Here is a 17837-nt window from a genome sequence, read left to right as displayed (position 1 = left end):
ATGAACACATCATCTACCAATGTGACATTAGAGGTTCGATATCAAGATTCCTTCAGCAAAGCTGTGACCAAGAACATGATCGTCATCATTCTGGGGATTTCCATCAACTATGTCAACACCTGTCTCATTCACACCTTCTGCAAACACCAGGTCTGATAAGCCTTGTATCACATGCTAAAAATATGAATTCATTTACTGTTATTATTCAGTATAAATTAATATTTACATAATTCTCAGCTATAGGAAACATACATAAAAGGAAGATGCCACACCTACAGTATTCTGAAAGTACACATGTAAAACTTGGTAAATATCTAAACCATTTAGCTGTTACACTTAAGAAACACATCAGACTGACATCAGACTAACTATAATTTAAAAGCACGTTTCAGCATATTTACATTTTATGTTAGAACATTTTAAATCTCCAGCTGTGCAGAGCATCAGTTTGTTATGGTTATAAAACGGTAATGATAAGAGCTGAAATACATCACAGTTTACAACAAAATTCTTGGTTGCATGTTCTTTGAGTGTCATTTTGGCCTGCACAAACAAATGTCTGATGGTGTTGTATCAGGAAGCACAGAATCTCCAGGGGTTAGTAATGCGCTGAATATCACTTTTGCATTGCAATAGATTTAAACCTTTTCAGAACTCAATCTCTCGTTTTAAAGCTGACTTTATGCATATTGTTTACCACCTAATAATCTCACTTTAGACTGGACAAGAGGCTTCCAGCAATTCAATTCACCAAAACAGTGTAGCACAATTACCACTTTAAGCATTTCATGACAGTGTTTGTGACAGTGAATCATAAAGAAGCTGAACAGAACTTCATATCAGTGTCTTAACAATACAATGCAAATGCTGACATGTGGAATTTAAGTCATTCACACATTATATTAAAACCTCTCGTAATTCATATTGAAATCATTCATACACTTTAGTGAAACCTTCACACATACACTATACTAACATAGTGTGAATATCAATGCACATATACATACACACTTTACATCTCATACACTATACTGAAATATCTTCTTATACACAATACTGAAATGCTCTCATACATAATACTGAAATCATTTACACACTATAGTGAAATTTCTGAAATCACATTTCACTAGTATGTATGACAGGAATTCTACTAGTGTGTGTGTGACAGACAAATTTAACTGGAAATGGAAGTCACGTAGTAGAAAAAAAGGAGCGCATTTTCAAAACAAACTGAAGAGGAAGAAGTTGGAGAACACCATGATAAATGTTTAATGAGACTTATGCTGTATTAATATCTGCTCAGTTGCCTGGAAGTGATTTCAGTATGATATACAAGAGGTTTTAGTATAATATGTGAATGACTTAAATTTCACATGTGACTGTGAGAGGGTAATTCTGAATAATGTCTCAAACGGCCCCTCATAATAACCTGTCTATGTGTAGGTATTTCTATTTGCTACCTTACAACATATTCTACATATTTTTATCTGTAATTTATTAAACTTTCCCTCTGTTCTTTTCTTTTCTTGGTTCCCGCCTCCAGATTTTTAACATGAATCCTCGGTATATCTTTTTTATTCACATGGTGATTAATGACATGATCCAAGTGACTCTGTCCATCACACTATTCATCATCAGCTACACCATCTACAAACTCAGTGTTTCCATCTGTTGTATTCTGATTGTGGTCACTATCTTCGTTACTGAAAACACCCCTCTGAACCTGGCCTGCATGGCAGTGGAGTGCTACATCGCCGTCTGCATCCCGCTTCGTTACGTTCAAATCTGCACCGTCAAGAGAACATTGATGCTGATCGGATTAATTTGGGCGACCAGCTTGTTGTCTGTTGTCCCTGATCTGTTCATCACTATGGCAACAGAGCCTTTGGATTTCTTTCATTCTCAAGTGTTTTGTATCAGAGAAACTGTGTTTAGAAATCCTAACTTGATAAAAAAGAGAGACATCACATATTTAGTGTTTCTAGTTTTAGTGTGGTTCACAATTTTTTACACTTACTTTAAGATTTTATTTACTGCAAAAACAGCAAGCAAAGATGCGAAGAAAGCCAGAAACACAATAATCCTGCATGGGTTTCAGGTGCTGCTGTGCATGACAACGTATGCATCTCCTATGTTATTAAGTGTTTTGCAGCAATTGTTCCCCAAGAACCACAGTGACTCTCTTTTTGCTTGCTATATTATTGCACAGATTCTGCCAAGAGCCATAAGCCCAATCATCTATGGAGTGCGAGACAATACTTTCAGGAAGTACTTAAAAAAGTATATTTTATGTAAAGTCAGAGTACCATAGAATTATCATGTGGAGATAATTCTAATAAAAGACAAAGTTTTCAATGTTTTTGTTGTAAAGTGCCACATTCAAGTGATATTTAGATATTTAAAACCTAATCCTTGAATCAATGAAACAAGGCTTGTTTTTCATTGTTTCTTTTTTATGACACTAATGTTTAAATCCTTTAGCTGTAAGAACATGTATGGTGGTATAGTGAATTAAACATCCTGGACTTTGCTTTGACTTTTATTTTAGATTTCTATTATATATTTGTGGTTAGGATGAACCAATAAATATAATAAGCAGATATTTCCACATGTGTGGACACTCAGTCTGACAAGTTACCTTAGAACACTATCAAAACCCCACTTTGTAACAAAAGGCAAATCTCTTTAATTTCATTTTGAACACTGTTTTCAACCATTTTAATGTCGTTTTCAACCATTTTAATGTCATTTTCAACCATTTTAATGTCATTTTTTTTAACATGGATATAAAAAAAATAAATGTTACAAAAACGATAGCATTTCCTACAATCCTGACATTGTGCTACTTTAAGCTTATTAGTACGGCACCAAAACTGCAACTATTCCAAACTAGGAGTGTCCTTTTGGTCCGTGGGGACAGTTAGTAATCAGTTTATCATCAGGTTGTGTTCTTGATGCGTTTAAACATACTGCTATGCAGCCTCTTTGAAAAAGAAAAACCTCAACCCAGCTGTTCTCTCCAACTACAAGCCAATATCTAAACTAGCTTTTCTCTCCGAAGTTTTGGCAAAAGCAGTTTTTAATCAACTCCAAAAGTTTTTAGAAACACATGACATTTGTGAAGAGTTTCAGTCAGGTTTTAGGTCAGGCCACAGCACAGAGACAGTCCTTTAAAGAGTTTTTAATGACATTTTTAAGCTGTAGACTGTAGTTTTAATTCTTTTGGACTTATCAGCCGGCTTTGAAACCACAGATCACAATATTCTATTATTCCAATTACTATTTCATTGTTTTGCTTAAAAACACTGAGACCTATATTCTAGTTAAGCTAAGCAGTGGTAATGCTGCCCAGTTATTCTGACACTCTTATTAAATTGTCTGGCAAGAAATTGAAACCTGGATGAGGTTATATTTTCTAAACCTTAACAAAAAGAAGTCATCTGCTTTGGAAAATGTAACCTCATCATCCACACACATATGAGAGCACTCCGGTCAACCAGCCAGTTTCTTCTTGATGTCCCAAGATCAAAGTTAAAACGTAGACATGACTGAGCATTCATTGTGTCAGTCTCATGACTGTGGAATAACTTACTTCTACATGTTCGCACCACTCAGCGCATACGATCATTTAAATGTCTGTTAAAAACATATCTATTTTTTCTGGACTTGAATTGACTGAATGTGATATGCTAAATAGTTTTTAGAAATTATAACTCTTCTGTATTTTATTAGCTATTGCTTTGTTCTATTTGCTATTTTATGATTGTTGGCGTAACGGTGTGCTCGCCTCCCTGTTTCTTGCCTCCTGTTGTGGAGGATGATAATCAGCGTGTCTTAACAGCTCCTCTTCTTCTGAGTTGTCCAGAGCATGTTCCTCCACACTAGTTCAAGCGCCTGTGACAGAGTATAATACTTTGGAAATGATTTATTTAGAAAAAAAAAATAGATAAAAGGTTATCTATTACACATTCATTGTAAATTTTTACTGTTGTAATCTATTGTAAACTAATATTTTCTAACAGAATCTTCCCAAACAAGGTTTTTACTCATACTTTTTATGCTAACATTGACCTGTTAGCTTTACATTTTTAACAAAGCTAAATCCCAATGTTCACATATGTGGATCTCAAGTTTAGCTGCATACCAGATCTTTACTGTTATAAACTTGTGTCATATTTGCATGCCATATTGAACAAACAACACAAATATGCTTAAATTAACTAAAATCAACAATTAAATCTTATTAGATTTTTCACTTTGTTGATGTTTTAGTGCAGTGGTCACCAGACTACGGCCCCCGGGCCGACTCCGGCCCGCCACCCCTTTTTGACCGGCCCCCAGCTGATATTTATAAAAAAATAATCATAAAAATGAACTGTTTACATTTGACGAATTTCCCACGCCTGTCATGCCTGAGATAGCAGCATCAGTAGGCAGACAGCGCATGCGCAGGTAACTGTCAGCGTTGAAGACGTCAAAATGGCTAGTGTTAAACGAAAAGTTGACAGAGAGTGCAGAGTTTTTAAAGAACAGTGGACTACCGATTATTTTTTCGTTCCGTGTAAGGACCGTGCAGTTTGTATTATATGTAAAGAAAGCGTGGCTGTGTTTAAAGAATACAATCTGCGTCGTCACCACGAAACACGCCACAAAGAATATGCTAGCTTGCGAGGGCAAGCCAGAGAAGACAGGATTCGGAGGATGAGAGGCGGGTTGGCGGCTCAACAGAACGTATTACTTCGCCAAACCGAGATCAACCGGGCTGCTGTCCGAGCAAGCTACAAGGTAGCTCGCTTACTAGCTACCCATGGAAAGCCGTTTATTGGTGGGGAATTTGTTAAGGAGTGTATCCTTGCTGTGGCCGAGGAAATGTGTCCCGACAAAAAGGATGCGCTCAACGCGGTGAGTCTCTCAGCAACTACTATTTTACTGGTTAGTTATTCAATTGCTCACATTATTATTTTAATCTTATTTTAATTTATTTATATTAATAGGCCTATTTGTTTGACCTTTATTAAATGCTGCGCAAAATTATTGTTTGTTAATTTCAAGGGCGGCTGTAGCTCAGGAGGAAGAGCAGTCGTCTTTCAACCGGAAGGTAGGCGGATCGATTCCAGGCTTCTACTGACTACATGCCGAAGTGTCCTTGGGCAAGACACTTAACCCCACGTTGCCTCCCGATGTGCCTATCGGGGTGTGAATGTGTGTGTGAATGGGTGAATGTGATAAGTAGTGTAAAGCGCTTTGAGTGGTCAAACTGACTGGAAAAGCGCTATATAAGTACAAGTCCATTTACCATTCCATTTACCATTCAACAGGCCTACCTACAATATACTTTGTACTTTTTCACTTTTGCCATTGTCAATCACCTCGACTAGGCAGATGTTTCTTATTTTGACAGCTTTGATGTTATTCTTATTAGAAAGTAAATAAATGGAATATCTGTGGTATTTCAAATCAAAACAAAGTGTGAAGACCTCAATTACTACTTTTAGAAAACACCAGTAAAGATAAACCAATTAACATCAAACCACTGCAATCTACTCCAGAATGAGCCACAGACATCGCCACTAGTCATCAATACTTGATTCCTTCAGTGGTTCTGGAACTGCATCCATTGAGGATCTTTGGTAGAAATTATGGTCTAATTTCCAGCATTTTAAAATAATAATGATCCCATTGGCCTGCTGGTGGTCATTCTGGTCTGGGTCATACAATTTTACGTTACAGCTGAGGTGGGACTGGCCCCCCATCATCATCCGGAACCATAATGTGGCCCCCAGGAAAAAAAGTTTGATTACCCCTGTTTTAGTGTGTGGCTGTCTGACTCTTCAGAGATGTTTGCTGCCATCTTGAAATTAGTCTGTTGGGTGTTTTTCTCTTCTGACACCAATAGATGGCAGTATAAGTGTCCACGCATGTGTACAACAGGTTTCTGTTACAAAAACTTCATTGTTATAGTGCAAATAACCAAAACTGTGCTATCCACATTTGTGGATGCCAGGGTGTAGGAGGTACAATGGCTCATTTCTTGTGTCTGTGTATTAAGAAAAGAAAATCACAAGCTTTCTGTGTAAACTAGTATGGTACTTTACAGATATGTTGTGACTGAAAAAAGGATGTAATTTTTTTCAGTATAGGGAGACAAAAAAGAGCCTTCTGTGTGTTTTTAAGTAGATGTGATTCTTCTTTGGTCAGCACCCACATCCCCGTGATTAATTCAATCACCAACTGCTGTAAAATACTTAACAGTACTTAAACTCTTCCATCACACTCTGCCAGATCTTACAGTTTTATAGCCATTTCAGGCTCCCTTGCTCCATTTCTTTAACAATTTAGAACTTCCATCTGTAGATCCTCCACAGTTTCTCCTCAGATTATCTCTTCCCCTTCCAAGGAGCTATGTTGCCGGGGGTTTTATGCCCTTGGTAGGGTCACCCATGGTAAACAGGTCTCTAGAGGAGGGACCAGACAACGCGTGGCTTAACAGACCCTTGTGATAAATAAAAACAATGGATCCAGGTTTCCATTGCCCAGACGTGGGTCACCAGGACATTTTGCACCGGATGAAAACTAGACTAGATGACTAAAACCCCTATTTATAAACAATAACTGGGACTAAATCAGAATGCATTTTAGTGGACTAATAAAGACGAGACGAAAATGTAGTTCATTAAATAAAAACTGGACCAAAATCTATGAACACTTTAGTTCACCAACAAATACAAGATGAAAATGATATTATTATATCCTATTATTTTGTCAAATCCTGTCTCCTCCGCCGCCTCCTCCTCGGCTCTTTCGCCACTCACACACACACACACACACACAAAAAACAAACATTAATGGCCATGCTTTGCACAGGGCCCAAGAGAAAAAGAAGACGTGATATATGGAGCCATTTTCGCTACATTGAAGTTGAGGGAAAAAAAAAAAACAAAACGTACGCTTGATCGAAGGAAGGGAAGGAATGTGGGCACAAGTAGTTGGAATAAACACAACAAACCTGAAGAGACACGTCGCAGTTCACCACAAAGACATCGTGGTAAGTTAACAAAACGTTTGGTGGTGGTTGTGTATAACATAACATTATAACCAACCGCTGTGATGTTCCAATGATAACGTTAAACAACTGCAAACCGCTGGCTAACTTACTAGCTTTGTAGCATGAAGCGATAGTAGCCACTTGTTAGAGAATTGTGTGTAAAGTTGAATTTATGAGAGATACGTTACACTGGTCGGGCCACTATGTTTTCAGTTGGATTGCAAGTTTAATTAGAGCAGACAGAAGATTTAGCTAATCTAGAAGCTGAGAGTGGACTATAGTTAACACCTGGGCAGCTACACATGGATGCAAACTAAAAACTGAAACAAATCATCAAGATAAAATAAAAAAAATATGCCACACTTAATTCAAAACAACTTTACCCTACATTTTCATACATGAACTAACCTAAATGCCGTATAAAAGTAAGTATTGTTTATTGAATGTCTGGGGTCGCCAGATTTTTTGTGATATCAAATAGTTCCAAGCTAAAAAAATAGTTCCAAGCTAAAAAAGGTTGGGAACCACTGCTCTAGGAGTTCGTATACCAATGTATTTATTTGGTGACATAAAATGCTGTTCTGTTTGTCTTCAGGTTACCATCACAAGGACATTTGATTGGAATTGGCATTAATATATTAATATAAATAAATGCATGTAAACATAAAAATGTCTGCAATTATTTCTGCATAAAATAGGATAGTTATCTTTTAAGTATGAGTTTAAATGGATTGTTAAATGGAGTTTAAGAATGCTTAACTTTATTTAACAATGTTCTACTAACTACTAACAATGTTCAATATTATCTGCTGCCAAAAAAAAAGTAAAAGGGTAAAATGATTCTCCTGACTAAAACTAGACTAAAATGTTGACAGTTTTTGTTGACTAAAACTAGACAAATAAAATTATGTTTTCTTGGACTAAAATAAAGACTAAAATGCTCGACTTACAGTCAACTAAAACTTGACTAAATAAAAATGACATGAGGTTGACTAAATGTGATAAAAACTAATAAGTGCTTTTGAAACTGGATTAAAAGTGAGACTAAATTTAAAAATGGCTGATAAATTTAACACTAGCTCTATGGATGTGGAACATCACCTCTCTGGTGGGGAAGGAGACTGAGCGTGAGGTTAAGCAGTTATAGCTAGATATAGTTAAACTCACCTCGACGCACAGCTTGGTCTCTGAACCCAGTGTCATCAAGAAGGGTTAGACCCTCTTCCATTCTTGAGTTGCTATGTCCACATGCGAACTTAGCACAAGGACACTCGGGACATTCTAGGCTGTTGTTCTAGGACTGGTGGCCACATTTCTTGGACATTCAGGTTAAGAGAGAGGCAGCCCTGCCAACTGATCACCATCTGTTGGTGAGTTGTCTTGGATGGGTGAGAGAGTCTGCTTGGAGAGTCTGGCAAAGTCCCCTGTCAGAAAGAGTTTCAACTCCCATCTCCGGCAGAGCTTCAAACATGTTCCAGGTGAGGCAGGGGACAGTCTGAATGGACTGTGTTCTGTGCCCCATGCATGTCGCGGCGGAAATCCCCAAACTCGGTGGACAACAGCAGTGAGGGATGCCATCAAGCTAAAGAAGGATTCCTATCAGGCCTTTCTGGCATGAGGCTCGCTATCCTCTGGTCTGCCAGGGATGTCTCCCACAGTGCACACCCCACCCAGATACAACAGACTGGACATCCCCCCAGAGCCACCCTATCAGCACAGCCAGTCTGGATCCTGGCCTGGCCCCTGGGACAACCACCTCTCTTTGCCCACACCCGGTAGCGCCCAGGAAATAGGGGTGTGAAAGGACCCCATTGCCCTCACCTTCCCCGCTCATGACTGTTTGTGTGTTGTTTACAATTAAATTTTGAAGGGCATTAACCACACTTTGCTGGTAGCAAGACCACACACGAACCAAATCTTTGAAAAGAACTTGATCTCATCACTATGATGAATTAAGCAAATCACTACATTTCCAATAACACTTTTCAATGACATATCATACATCTGTGGGCTGTGTGCCTACTTTATCATGTGCTGTGTCCTTCACAAGCTCCAGCCTGAACAAAATGCAGCTGAATGAGGAGTGAATGAAACACATTTGAAAGGATAAACAAAAATATGGTGATGGGTGGACAATGTAAGCAACTAGGCTAGTTATTAACTGGTTAGTAAGTTGTTTCTTGCTAAAAAAAAGACAACATTGAGAGAATATTGTTATTATTATGTCACTTCATGAAAAACAAAATAAAAACAATATAAGAACACACTTATTGTTAAATGCATGCAGTTGCACTTAAAATCTGAATTATTTTCCCTAAGTGAAAAAAAATGGTTTGTGGAAATTTTGATTGGCTGACAGAAATTTCTTTTCACAATGTGTTTGTACTCACGGGTACCATTTTTACAAGTTCCCAGAAATATGAACAATTAAACCATTAACCACAATAACTATTAAAATATCATAATCATTACAGCCACACATACACACACACATGCATGCACACACATACACACACACACACACACACACACACACACACACACACACACACACACACACACACACACACACACACACACAAAGATCTAAGCTATACACAAAGAACACATCTCTCTGAACCATGGGATGTAAAAGCAACATATCATATAAAAGCCAGAGATCATCTGAAGTCATTTTACTTTACTGGTTCAGTTGGATCTTTCAGGTAAGTCCTATTAACATATGATAACATTAACTATGAAATAATTAAGTTGTTTATGTAGCTCTTTTCTAGCAAGTTAGTTTTAAAGGTTAATTCCTATGTAATGTAACTTTTTGTCTCATGTATATACTCTGGCTGTTACCACATTGCTGTTTGTTACATCATGTTCTGTCTCTGTGATATATTTGCAGGTAATGTTTATCTCTCTTTTAATATATTTTCAGTAAATGTATTTAAATAATGCTGTTACAAACTGAAGTAGGAAAGTTGATTAAATCTATCTAAAAAAAAGACCAGAGTAAATGAATATCCTTTTCTATAAAAGAAAGAAAGGGAGAAAGAAAAACACTACTCTGTATTGTCTATTTTTCCCCCAGAACATCAGATTACATAAAATATTACATAAAATGTTTCAGGTTGATGTTCTGTCCTCCTTAATGAGGTGAGAAAAAATATGACAGTTTATCTGTTTACATGCTATTAAAAATTTACAGATACATTGATTCATTATTCAACTGCCTGCTAATTTCTTACAGAATAAAAATGTGACATTTATACATAGAATTAAAGGTGCTGCTGCTTCTTTGCTTTAATTTTCATGATTTATGCTATAATTTGAAGAATAGAAACATTTTTAATTTACCTTTTATTACCTTTACCTTTTATTACCATGTCACATCAGAGGTCAAATTTAAAAAGACATTTAATTCTGATGGCGATGTGCTGTCCTGCATAATAATGTATTTTTGATAGAAACTAAAATTTATAAAAGAAAACCTTAGAAAAGGCTTATGACCACTTATGTTTACACATGTTGTTTTTAGACGCTTTCAAAAACAGCACTTCAAGTTAAGAGTAATAATTCAGCCAATTTTATTTAATATTCTTTAACAAAGATATTATACTTAAAGATTTCTCATCTTTAAAAAAACATTTAAAATGTGCTGCAGAGCTATTCTCTGTTAGAACTACTGTAAAGACAGAATATTTAGTTAAAGTAACTTTGTTCTGTGCTGCTCTATGCTTAACTTCAGCTTTAGCTTTTAAGAGATGAACACATCATCCACCAATGTGACACTGGAGGTTCGATATCAAGATTCCTTCAGTAAAGCTGTGACCAAGAACATATTTGTTGTTGTTCTTGGGATCTCCATCAACTATGTCAACGTCAGTCTCATTGTCACCTTCTGCAAACATCAGGTTTGATACAGCTTTTTTTACATGCTACATATATAAATTAATTCACCGTTCTTACTTGATGTTGAACAGTAGTATATATATATATATATATATATATATATATATATATACACACACATATATATATATAAACTAATATTTGCCTTATTCTTAACTGAACCACAGATTAAAAAGGTTGATGTTGCATCTAATGTTTTCTTCGAACTGTGCAATAATGACGCACTAAGTTGTAAAACTATCATCTATTAGGAGCAAATAATTATAAAAAAAGAAAGAACAAACAACAAAAACAAAAAACTAATTCATTTCAGGTCTTACAGAAAGTTATAAAATTCCAGGATAACAAGTAAACAAATAAAATCCCAAATATTTAGTTGGTAACCTACTCTTACTGGTTACTTTATTAGTTAGACCTGCTCATTAGATTGTTAAAACAAACAGCTAAGTAGTCAATGCATTTAGTCATGTTAACATGGCCAAGACAACTTGCTGAAGATTAAACTGAGCATCAGAACGGAGGAAAAAGGGATTTTTGCTGCTACTGTAAACTGTCATTATATTTGCAGGTAGATATTCAAATGAGCCGAGCTTAGAAAAACTCTGGGTTTAAATTATGAAAACTTCCCAGCCTCCTAGAGACAGAAATGTGGTAGAAGGGAAATTTGACTCATATGAGCATGTTCACTTTGGAGCAAATGTCATTCTCTGTTTCTTTGAACAGGCTATAAGCAGGCAGAAGTGGTGGGGGGTTATGTAGAATGGCATTCAACAGCATGAAGAACAACTGTATTTCAAGATCAACCATCTAATAAATGTTGTTTTGTTTTTTTTATTTTATTATTATTATTATTATTATTGTTGTTTTTATTATGATCAATATAATGAATTAATCATTATTAAGCAAAGTTATGAGCATCACTTGGTTTGGGTAAGACAACAATAATGTTAAGGACTGAAATGTGTTGGAGTTGATAGCACAATTGCTTCCTTCTAGTAGGCATATACTTTCAATGTTATTTTGACCTACTCAATCATCAGGAGTTTGTAATACTCTGAATATCACTTCTGGATTGCAACATGTTTCTATGTCTTTAGAACTCAATATCAGTCTCTTAAATCATATTGAACTTGCATTAAACTGGCTTTATGGACACTGTTGACCCCAAAATAATGCAGATATAGATGGACATGTGACATCCAGCAATTTAATAGACTGAGACATAGTAGCCAAATTACAACATTCATAATTTGTAAAAACTGTTAAAACTAAAAGTGAATTATTAGGATAATAAAGAACTTGAACAGTATGTAATATGAAGTTTAGAACTAGTTCTTTGACTTAACAATATTATAGATGTATCTTTATTTGCTACCTCAATCCATTCTACATTTTTACAGCTGTAATTTATTAAACCCTTTCTCTCTTTGCTTTGGTTCCACCCTCCAGATTTTTAACATGAATCCTCGGTATATCCTTTTTATTCACATGGTGATTAACGACATGATCCAAGTGACTCTGTCCATCACGCTATTCATCATCAGCTACACCATCTACAAACTCAATGTCTCAGTCTGTTGCATCCTGATCCTGCTCACTCTCTTCGCCACTGAAAACACCCCTCTGAACCTGGCCTGCATGGCAGTGGAGTGCTACATCGCCGTCTGCATCCCGCTTCGTTATGTTCAAATCTGCACTGTCAAAAGAACATTAACGCTGATTGGATTAATTTGGGCGACCAGCTTGTTGTCTGTTGTCCCTGATCTGTTCATCACTATGGCAACAGAGCCTTTGGATTTCTTTCATTCTCAAGTGTTTTGTATCAGAGAAACTGTGTTTAGAAATCCTAACTTGATAAAAAAAAGAGACATCACATATTTAGTGTTTCTAGTTTTAGTGTGGTTCACAATTTTTTACACTTACTTTAAGATTTTATTTACTGCAAAAACAGCAAGCAAAGATGCGAAGAAAGCCAGAAACACAATAATCCTGCATGGGTTTCAGGTGCTGCTGTGTATGACAACATATGCATCTCCTATGTTATTAAGTGTTCTGCAGCTATTGTTCCCCAGAGATCACAATGACCTCCTCTTTGCTTACTATATTATTGTGCAGGTTCTGCCAAGAGCCATAAGCCCAATCATTTATGGAGTACGAGACAATACTTTCAGAAAGTACTTAAAAAGGTATCTTCTATGTAAAGCTGGAGTACTCTAGAATTACCATGTGGAGGCAATTATAAGACAAGACAGAGCTTTACATGTTTTTTTTTTTTTTTTTTTTTGTTTTAGCAAAGTAACATATAGAGAATTTGACATTCAAGGATCATTTGTATATTTAACACCAATTATCTCTTTTTTTCTTTTTTGTTCTTTTTTTGTTTTGATTTGTTTAAATGACAACCTTATGTTTACCTCCGGTTGCTGTAATATTGAAAATAAACAAGTATTGTACATAAGATGTTATGACCGATGAAAATGAAAATGTCATCAAAATCAGAATTATCAAGCCAGCTAATTTTCACAAGAAATTAAAACAGCTAAAGTAATACCATTATTCAAACAAGGAAACAACCAGTAAACCAACCACAGATAAATGATAAATCTTTTAATACTTTATTCATTTAATACTTCTTAATAAACTGCAACTCTGTGCTGGTAGGGAAGTGGCACTGAGCTGAATTACAAGTCATTTGTCTGAGTGATAATTTGTGAAAATGGGTAATATGTGATGTGTGTCTGGGTAAATGGAGATTGCTTGTGGTCCCTCAGGGGTCAGTATTGGGCCCCAAATTGTTTAACATATAAATAAATGATATTTTCAAAGTCTCTAAATTATTCTAAATAATTAATTATTATATGCTGATGATCTTAATATTTTTTATTTTAGAAATGGCTATAAAGAACTGGTTATTACTATGACTGAATAGAACCATTTAAGGATCTTTGATTGCTGCAACTTGAAATTAAAAAAAAGATAATGTGTTTTTAATCAGTTTTCCATGAAGAAACACCAACAAACAGCCTGGATTTGTGTGATCAGCTAAGGAAAATTGCCCAGGAACTGGACTTAGTCAACATTTCGTAGCGAGAGACTCATACTACCTCTTATTTGGGCCGCTGTCTCTTGACTTCTCTGTTCACATCTTTAGTGACATCACATGGACAAACAGAGACACTAAGTCAGCACTGCCAAAGGAATTTTGCCTGGCTGATCTCACAAATCCAGGCTGTTCGCTGGTGTTTCTTCATGGGAAACCAGTAAAAATGCATTCCTTGTTCACATGTCTTCTTGCCTGAATGATTTGAACAAATACAAAATAACTGTCCAGAATCACTCTGATTTCCTCAGTAAAGACAGATCCACTGTATTCAACTGACTCCTTAGCTTTATGACCGGCAGAAGCAGTTGTGAGCATGCACAAGTGACATATGCATAAATAATGACAATCATCCATTGTAGTGGGGTATAAAGGTTATGTGTGTTGTGAAGAGAGGAGGGGGTTGTAGTGCAGTGAGGTTTGGGGGGACAGAAGAGGAGTTGGATGGCCCTGGGAACAAAGGTCATCCTCCTCTTCTGTGTGCTGCAGCATGTGAAGCAGAGTCTGTGTCCTAACGGGAACTACTCAAACTCAGGGAACAGAATGTGGAAGGGATTATGGAGAATCTTCCATGCTGTCCTCAGAGTCTGAAGCTTGCACAGGGATAAAAGCGCTCTGACTGGGAGCAGACTTTCAACATGTTGTACAGAAATGTTCTGTGCTGCAGGCTGATGGTGCTTAACCAGCAGGTAATGGAGAAGGCAATGAGGCCTTTGATGAAAGGACTAGTACAACGTCCTGAGGATGTCCTTTGCTCACCCCAAAGCTGCTTCAGTAGGTACTGCCACTGCTGACATCTCCATAGAATGTCATCAGTGTTGGAGGCAAACTTTAAGGTGCTGTCCAAGATTGTACCCAAATATGTGTATTCTTCCACCACCTCCACCTTCAGCCTGCGAATTTTGCTCACGGATCCTGCAGCCAGCTTCCTCCATTTACTGGAAAAGGTTACCACTATGTCTTTGGTCTTGCAAACATTTAAAGGTCCCATATTTTGCAAAATTCACTTTCTAAAGGTTTTCTAACAGTCTTGTGTGTCCTCCTAGTCTGTGTATGAGGCCCAAGAATTATAAAATTCTGTCACCTCTCTCACTTGCTTGCTCCACTTTTTAGCAAATGTGTGCTGAAACGGGTGAATCTGAGATCTTTCTCCTTGTGACATCACCAAGGAAAAAAAAAACACTCCTCCCAGCAGTGGATATTGTCATTGACCCAGCCCCCCAGCTTGCTGAGCTTACCCTCTAAAATCACCGAGCAGGCGCCAGCGAAAGCCGGATCTTCTTCCATTGAGGGGTGTGGACAGGCACCACTCATTAACATTTAAAGGTTCAGACACAGAAACAGCTCATTCTCAGTAGAGCTCACTAAAGCAAGGAACCAGATAGCAGCAGATGTTTGTGAATTGTGTTTGTTATAAATACTTTGCCTCCATAACCTCCCTGCCTGCCTGATACTCATACTGGAGAAGATCTATGAGAGTTTCAGTTACCCTGATGAATTTTTTATGACCCTCTCCATGGCCTTTATTGGAAGTGAGGTGAAAGACACAGGCTAAGGTCTTTTAGGGTTTTAACCAAGCTCTGCAGAGCAATGCAGGAAGCGACCACCAATGTTGTCTGGGCTGGGTGCAGTCCTCACCTTAGTTTTTTTTGAGGACCCTCACTATCTTTTTTATGCTGAAAAAAAGTGGCGGCTCCTTAGAAATTTCTCAGTTGGCTCAGTTGTTATGATTAAAGGCCCATTTATGCTGCCTTACATGCATAAATAGGGATGTCCATTTCAAACGTCATACATTGCCGTACTTATACTTCCATGCATTTTTTGCATTGCCAAGGTTGTTGAGTCAATTCTTCCACTAGTGGGCAATGCTAAGTTCAGAGTTTGCATTTGGCAGCGCTAATGCACCGCTATAAAGTGATGGAGGAGAAACCAGAACCAAGGGTGGAGGAGGGGCAACCCCCCTGAATCAAGCTGAATAAGGAGCGTCCCATCATGAAACCCCTCAGAAACATGAACTCGAGCTGGATGAGAAGCATCCCATCCTGCACCCCCTTGCAAACAGGAGCAAGGCTTGGCCTGAACAGTGTCAGCAGCGAGGACCACCAAAAGCTCTAACAGGATGTCAGAAGTTGAATCACTGGAAGAGTCCTGCACGCCAGCGTGGGTCTCTGAAGTGCAGGAAGGGACCTGGGCTTCTGATTTGGGTTTCTGAAGTGCTGGAAGGGACCTGGGCACCGATTTGGGTTTCTGAAGTGCTGGAAGGGACCTTGACTTGGGCACCAGCATGGGTGCTGAAGCATTGGAAACAACATAGACTTGGACCATGGTGGCACAGGAGACGTGGGCCATGGCGCTAGTGGTACCACAGGACATTTGGGCTGTGGAGCTGGTGGTGGTGGTGTGAGGGAAGATGTGTTGGACCACCAGTCCGCCTTCCCAGAACGTTGACCTTGCTGGAGCATGGTCCATCTCTGGGACATGACCCAGAAGCCAGCTCTACAGAGGTGATGTAGGGATAGCCTGCTGGCTCCATGGGTGGCCAGTTCATTCTGTCAGGGTTGCGTGGCATGCATTGTAGGGACCCAAATGTAGGCTTACAAGGTGGGAGGCAGACAGGTGCAGGAACAAGACTACAAGAATGAAACATGGCATGAAGACTACAAGACAAAAAAGACTACAGTGAACTACAAGTGACAACAGAAACCTAAAGAAGGTGGTGTTGTCATTGTGGACGGTTGCTGAGCTGCGACCTGCTACTTGTATGGTCCTATGAGTGGAGGAAGCAGTGTTCACAGCGGCCATGTGTTTGATCCCCTGGCAAGTTGCACTGATGTTTCTCCCCCACCTTGTTTTTGTATTGTAGCTTGGCAGTCTATAATCAATCAATCAATCAATCTATCTATCTATCTATCTATCTATCTATCTATCTATCTATCTATCTATCTATCTATCTATCTGTCTGTCTGTCTGTCTGTCTGTCTGTCTGTCTGTCTGTCTGTCTGTCTGTCTGTCTGTCTGTCTGTCTGTCTGTCTGTCTGTCTGTCTGTCTGTCTGTCTAGGTGAATACGGTTACCAAGCAATGTTTTGTTGCCTACAGACAACAAATACACAGCAGGGTATTCCAGTGACATCACCTTTGGACTTTTGGATCAAGAGGCTTCATATAGCATGACTGTTGTTTAATTCATTTCCATTCTGGTCAAAATGGAGAAGTGGTATTTCTGAGGTAGAGAAGCTATCTATTCCTTGATATTCAGCTATCACAGTGTGTATTTTCTGTCAACCTTCTTCAATCTCTTTCATGCTTAAGTAAGTTTTTTTCTGTAATTATAATTACTTGCAGATACATTTAAATGTTTCGGTGTGTATTTTACAATGACAAAATGTCTGTCTTTACGTACAGCTATTTTTTTTTTATTTGAATCTGAACTTGTTTATAAAGCTTACCTTTTAGAAACAGAAATGAGACATTTCCCTACTGTAATGTCAGCGAACTATTTTTTAGTTATCAGTAACTGCTATTAAAGTAAACCTTTTTATTACTTTTTTAAATATTTGGGAACTCTGTGAACTGATTTAAGAATAGTTGGATATACAGAAGAATGATTTTAAACACAGAATACTTCTCATTGTTCTTGATAAAAAAAAAACTAGAATACTTTCCTTGCAAAACAAACTTGAAAAACATTCTAAAAAAGGTAACATTGTCAACAAAAATCAGAAAAACCTAAATGAATATTTTCTCCATTGTCCTTCTCTAAAGGAGGCTTGTGGGATATAGTCATGACATCC

The 17837-nt window shown here is 37.6% G+C and overlaps 2 protein-coding genes across 2 annotated transcripts; both read left to right on the top strand.

Annotated features, from left to right (window-relative positions):
* Nucleotides 1-2311, top strand: LOC121636813 (odorant receptor 131-2-like). Its single transcript, XM_041980629.1, has 2 exons — nucleotides 1-150; nucleotides 1544-2311. The coding sequence occupies exons 1-2, from the start codon at nucleotides 1-3 to the stop codon at nucleotides 2309-2311; spliced, it is 918 nt and encodes a 305-aa protein (XP_041836563.1).
* An 8486-nt stretch (nucleotides 2312-10797) lies between these two features.
* Nucleotides 10798-13192, top strand: LOC121636812 (odorant receptor 131-2-like). Its single transcript, XM_041980628.1, has 2 exons — nucleotides 10798-10947; nucleotides 12395-13192. The coding sequence occupies exons 1-2, from the start codon at nucleotides 10798-10800 to the stop codon at nucleotides 13160-13162; spliced, it is 918 nt and encodes a 305-aa protein (XP_041836562.1). The 3' UTR covers nucleotides 13163-13192.
* Nucleotides 13193-17837: the final 4645 nt, after the last annotated feature.

The sequence above is a fragment of the Melanotaenia boesemani genome, chromosome 3 (assembly GCF_017639745.1).
Source record: "Melanotaenia boesemani isolate fMelBoe1 chromosome 3, fMelBoe1.pri, whole genome shotgun sequence".
NCBI lineage: Eukaryota > Metazoa > Chordata > Actinopteri > Atheriniformes > Melanotaeniidae > Melanotaenia > Melanotaenia boesemani.
Note: the sequence above shows the minus strand (reverse complement) of the source record. Positions and strands in the feature narration are given on the sequence as shown.

Excerpts from the sequence above, each read along its gene's own strand:
- LOC121636813 (XM_041980629.1), top strand. The coding sequence starts at position 1 with ATGAACACATCATCTACCAATGTGACATTAGAGGTTCGATATCAAGAT. Across the intron at positions 151-1,543 it reads ACACCTTCTGCAAACACCAG|ATTTTTAACATGAATCCTCG; the intron begins GTCTGATAAGCC and ends TCCCGCCTCCAG.
- LOC121636812 (XM_041980628.1), top strand. The coding sequence starts at position 10,798 with ATGAACACATCATCCACCAATGTGACACTGGAGGTTCGATATCAAGAT. Across the intron at positions 10,948-12,394 it reads TCACCTTCTGCAAACATCAG|ATTTTTAACATGAATCCTCG; the intron begins GTTTGATACAGC and ends TCCACCCTCCAG.